Source organism: Mus pahari, chromosome 1, assembly GCF_900095145.1.
Source record: "Mus pahari chromosome 1, PAHARI_EIJ_v1.1, whole genome shotgun sequence".
In the NCBI taxonomy this organism is placed as follows: domain Eukaryota; kingdom Metazoa; phylum Chordata; class Mammalia; order Rodentia; family Muridae; genus Mus; species Mus pahari.
In genome coordinates, this window is record NC_034590.1 from 1,730,600 (window position 1) to 1,735,910 (window position 5,311).

Genomic DNA, 5,311 nt, shown 5'->3' on the forward strand with positions numbered 1-5,311 from the left:
GCTCTTCCAAGGGTCAGGAGTTCAAATCCCAGCAACCACATGGTGGCTCATAACCACCCATAAGATGCCCTCTTCTGGAGTGTCTGAAGACAGCTACAGTGTACTTACATATAATAAATAAATAAATCTTAAAAAAAAAAAAAAGTCTTGCTATGTAGGACAGGCTAGACTCAAATTCACGGCAATCCTCCTGCCTTTCCCTCCAGAGTGCTGTCATTACAAGCAGGCATGCTCACCACCACACCCTGCTGGGATTAGATCAGATTTGGAGGGAGTCTTTGGCCCCAGAGGAACGGGTGTGCTCTATATCCTTGTCTGCTGTCAGGCATCCTGACCCGGTCCGTGACCTTGGGAGGCTGAAGACCAACCCCTCTTCACCCAGAGGACGCCAGCGGCAGGACATGGGAGCGCGGCCCTCGCGACGGCAGATGACTGAAGCTCGGCGCCTGGCTCTGACCAAGCTGCCCCCTGAGCTGCTGGTGCAGGTGCTGAGCCACGTGCCTCCTCGCGCTTTAGTGACCCGCTGCCGGCCCGTGTGCCGCGCCTGGCGCGACCTGGTAGATGGCCCCAGTATATGGCTGCTGCAACTAGCTCGCGACCACAGTGCGGAGGGCAGAGCCCTCTACGCCTTGGCCCAGCGCTATCCCGCCAACGCCGACGGCAACCGCCACGACGAGTTCCCATTCTGTGCCCTGGCCCGCTTCTGCCTGAGAGCGCCGTTTGGCCGCAACCTCATCTACAACTCCTGCGGAGAACGTGGGTACCGGGGTCGGGGCCCATCGCCCGGAGGCGGGACCTTCTGGTGGGTGGGTGGGGCCTGAGACTTGGAGAGTGGAATGTGCAGTCTGTGAGCCCGACCCATGGAGGGCGGAGTCTAACGCCTAGAAGGCGGGACCTAAAGCCCGGAGACCCAGGCGGGGGGCGGGGCTTAGGGGCAGCGAGGGAAAGAAAAACCAGCTCAGAGGGCATGGCCTAGGAAGGGGGTAAAACGTAGCGGATTGGACAAGGGTGGAAAGCACATATCATTGCATAAAACGCTCAGTGCGCCACCTGAGTGGGTGGGCAGGGCAAGGCAGAAGGATGGAAGATAGAAAAGTGGGACCAAGCGGGGACTTAGGACTCTGAGTCTGACAAAGCTGAAAGCAGAAACAAGTTAGGTGACAGGATCGGTGGGGCCAGGAAGACGGAATCAGTAAGAAGCCAACAGATTGAAACGTAACGTACTGGCGAGGAGCTGATGCGGGAGGCCTTTGCCCCTTGAGCTGGTGAGTGAATGCTGTATACTCAGTTCCGTTGTATTCTGCAGAAGGCTTCAGAGGTTGGCAAGTGGAGCACGGCGGGAACGGTTGGGCCGTGGAAAAGAATTTGACGCTGGTACCAGGGGCTCCTTCACAGACCTGCTTCGTGACTTCTTTTGAGTGAGTGGCCCCCTGATGCTTAGGGGGTGGGTCCAAAGGCGGGGGAGGGTGTTACTTCAGGCTGCTGGTCCTATTTCACTCTCTTTCCCTCCCGCCTTCACCTAACAAATATTTTTAATTATTATTTTTTTATTATGTGTATATGTGCAGACGTGAGTTTTCTTGTGAGTGCAGGCACCCAAAGAGACCAGAAGGTGTTAGATCCCCTGGAGCTGGCACTCTGGGCTTTTTATGTGACTATTGGGGGTGGAATTCAGATCTTCATTGCAAGGCAAGCATTTTACCTTCTGAGCCACCTCCCTAGCCCCTGACCTCCGGCATGCTGGGATTCCAGGTACGTGCTACCGCAGCACAGCTGACTGTGGTCCTTGTTTGATGCTGGTGCTGGTGGTCTCTGTGATACTAGGATGAGATCCAGGACTTCAGGAATGATAGGCAGTGAACCATGCCCCTAAGTCTGCCACACCTACTAACGTGGGCAGTTTTCTTTCCTTCACTTATAATGAGAAACTAAAGCATAGAGGATAGCTAATATTAAAATATAGTGGCTGGGAGTCGTGATGCAAGCCTTTAATCCCAGCATTCTCACGGCAGAGGCAGGCAGAGCTCTGTGAGTTTGAGGCCAGCTTGGTCTACACAATGAGTTCCAGGTCAGTAAGAACCACATAGTGAGATCCTGACTATATATATGTAAATGGTAGGGGCTGGAGAGATGGCTCAGTGGCTAAGAGCACTGACTACTCTTACAGAGGTCCTGAGTTTAATTCTCAGCAACCATCTGGAATAGGATCTGATGCCCTCTTCTGGTGTTCCTGAAGAGAGCGACAGTGTACTCACATAGGTAAAATAAATAAATCTTAAAAAAAAAAAAAAAAAAAAAAAGTAAATGGTAGAGTTGGAATTTGAACCCAGATAATCTGACTCTAAATTTTCTGATTTTTTTTTTCTCTCCTGAGACAGTCTCATATTGACCAGGTTGACTTCTAACTGATTGTGTAGGTGAGACTGGCCTTGAACTTCTGATCCTCCTGCCTCTACTTCCCAAGTACTGGCAGTACAGGCCTGCGCTACCATGTCTATTTTCTCTATCATTTATGAAGTTCCCATGCATACTTAGGTTTGTCCTGACACAGCTCACTTCCACTAACAAGCATTTCTGTTATCTTTTGGGCCCCCAGAATCTTAAGAGGCCCTAGAATTCCCTGCACAGCTGCCTAATGTGTGGGGTCCTCCAGCATGAAGATCAGCCTCCTGCAGGCGGAGCAGGGTGGAAATAGGAGTGGATGTAAGCGACGCATCATGCACCATACACCTTCTTGTCCTGAAAAGCAAGCCGAGCAGCCACTTTAAGCAGGGCGATCAGGAGAGGCTTCCCGGCAGTCATTTTAGGATTGTTCTCAGCCCCAGCATCTCTCTCCCTAGGTGGTGCTTCAAGAGGCAGCTTGTAGACCTGGTGGAGGAAGGAGTGTGGCAGGAGCTATTGGACAGTGGCCAGATTGAGATCTGCATAGCTGACTGGTGAGAGAAGACCGACAGGGCCGCCCGGAGCCACGGCGGTGGTAGCTCGAGTGGGCTACAGGGATAGTTTAGTCTCGCTGCTATCAGCTCCATTGGGTTGGGCTCCCCTTTCTTGGGAGGTACTTACAGCAGCAGAGCTAGGGAGCGGAGGAACACTGTTGAGTGCCGAGACCTCCTTCCTGTATTCTTCCCTCCTGACTTCCCTCGCAGGCAGGCATCATGCACACAAGCCCACTGACTGGCTCCATGCGATCGTTCCACTCAGAGCCAACCCTAAAATCTTGTGGATTGTCAAGACTTCTAATGAGTTGGCAACACTGGCCCAAGAACTGACGCTCAGAGAGGGTGATGGAGCTTAAGCCTTCTGAAAAGCATTGGCTCTTTTCTCTTGGTCTTTTCTTCAGTCAACACGTTCCTGCCTAGGGCGGCTCCTTCCTAGAACACCATAGTTCTTCTTTCCCATTAACAAAGCCTTCCAAGCCCTTTCCTCAGGCTTGGCTCCTCCCACATAATTTAGCCCCGCCCCAGCACCCAGTATCTTAAGTGCCTAGCTGCTCTAAGTGGATAGACCTGGGTTCAGGTGCAAGAAAGCGCAGCCCTCAGCCTCCCTCCTTCCAACCCAGACAACTGGCTGGGTGGCAGGGACTTGAAGATGCACTACCACCTTACAGGTGGGGCGCCCGTGAGAACTGCGGCTGCATCTACCGGCTTCGGGTTCGCCTACTGGATGAATACGAAAACGAAGTGGTCAAGTTCTCTGCCTCACCCAACCCAGTCCTTCAGTGGACTGAGAGGAGCTGCCGAAAAGTGAGTCCTGACTGTCCACTCAGCCCTGACCCGCTCCATGACCTGACCTGCCCTTACCTCTAGACTCTGCTCCAAGATGTTTACTGATGAATCAATCCATTTATAGAGCAATGGCCCAGTCATGAAGTGTTTATTGAACACCTACTATGTTCGAGGTACCCTTAAAGAGGTGCTGTAATGCATGAACTGGGCCTGTCGGTTATTATCCTAGAGTTGAGAAGCTAAGGCACAGAAAGCCTGAGTGGCCTTAAGTCTCCCAAAAGCATGAAGGAGCCAGGCCTGATTGTGCACACTTCATTCAGATCACAGCACTGAGGAGACTGAGGTGGAGGATCAGGAGTTCAAGGTCAGCCTGAGCTACCTGAAACCCTGTTTTAATAAGTGGTGGTGCAGGCCTTTTAATTCCAGCACTGGAGAGACAGGCAGAGGCAAGGTGTATCTGTGTGAGTCTGAGGCCAGCCTGGGCTACATAGAGCCTCTTTCAATCAACCAATAACAAATGGAGATAAAATTGAGGGAGGTGCTAACGTTTTGGCTCATCATGTCCCCTAAAGCCCCACATGGTCTCATTACACACTCAGACCCAGTCCTACCCTCCCCTCAGGGTCTTTGCATTAACATCTGCAAGGCTTTCTCCAGAACCTCACATGGCTCCTGGGCCTCTGGTCTCTCCTCCAACATCGCCCCCATGAGGCGTTTCCTTGTTCCTTCTCACACTTACCTGCCTACCTCCTGGAGAATGCCCACCTCCCTGTGCACTTCAGACCCTGTGTCAGCACCCAGTCCCTTCTTTCGCTGATGACCTCACTGCTGTGCCCCCAGCACCTAGAGTCTGGCCCGGTGCCACCTGGGTGCTCAGGGAGTCTGCTATGATGGAAGAGTGGTCCGCCAGCCTGGCTCTGTCCCTCTCCTGTCCCACAGGTCTCTCACGTCTTCACTAACTTTGGCAAGGGCATCCGGTATGTGTCTTTTGAGCAGTATGGAAGAGACACGCGTTCCTGGGTGGGACACTATGGTGCCCTTGTAACCCACTCCAGTGTGCGGGTCAGGATCCATCTGTCCTAGCTGACCAGTCTGATTGGAACTTCCGGGACACACTGCCTTCTCCTGGATGGTGTTAAAACCAAAGGTGACTTTGCAGTCCCCAGCTGATGGGTATTTGGGGAAAAGAGGAGATCCTATGTGTTCCTCCTGCTGTGACAAACCAGGGACTACCAGCTTGTTCGTGGCTTCTGTCTCTCAAGCAGGGACTACCATGATGTGCTGCAGACATCTCTAGGCTGCTATGCCTGACAACTACTCCATGTGTGGATCCTAGTGGGTAAACTGTCAAAAAAAAAGCCGGCCAAGCCAGACTTGAGACCACACACTTCTGGTCCCCACATCTAGATAAATGGAGGAGCATCAGGAGTTCAAAGTCATCCTCAGCTGTATACTGACTTCAAGGCCAGACCTATATGAGACCCTGTCCAAAAAAAAAAAAAGAGAGAAAATATCCAATAGACCAAGTTTGAAATTATAACAAAAGGAGAAAGCTACTTATAAGACAGTGACTTTTAAAAAATTTA

At 51.9% G+C, this 5,311-nt stretch overlaps 1 protein-coding gene across 2 annotated transcripts; it reads left to right on the forward strand.

Moving 5' to 3' along the window:
• Positions 1-392: 392 nt before the first annotated feature.
• On the forward strand, positions 393-5,311 carry Fbxo17 (F-box protein 17). Of its 2 annotated transcripts, none has more exons than XM_021216323.2 (5): positions 393-756; positions 1,307-1,418; positions 2,841-2,936; positions 3,608-3,743; positions 4,665-5,311. In XM_021216323.2, exons 1-5 carry the CDS (start codon positions 402-404, stop codon positions 4,806-4,808), a joined length of 843 nt encoding a protein of 280 aa, XP_021071982.1. In that variant the 5' UTR covers positions 393-401; the 3' UTR covers positions 4,809-5,311. The 2 variants fall into 2 exon arrangements, with proteins under 2 accessions (XP_021071982.1, XP_029400157.1); XM_029544297.1 differs by having other exon boundaries at positions 4,991-5,311.

What these genes read in the sequence shown, in the direction of transcription:
- Fbxo17 (XM_021216323.2), top strand. Translation starts at nt 402, where the DNA reads ATGGGAGCGCGGCCCTCGCGACGGCAGATGACTGAAGCTCGGCGCCTG. An exon ending in GAGATCTGCATAGCTGACTG is followed by an intron (nt 2,937 to 3,607) that starts GTGAGAGAAGAC and finishes ACCACCTTACAG; the next exon opens with GTGGGGCGCCCGTGAGAACT. An exon ending in CTGAGAGGAGCTGCCGAAAA is followed by an intron (nt 3,744 to 4,664) that starts GTGAGTCCTGAC and finishes CCTGTCCCACAG; the next exon opens with GTCTCTCACGTCTTCACTAA.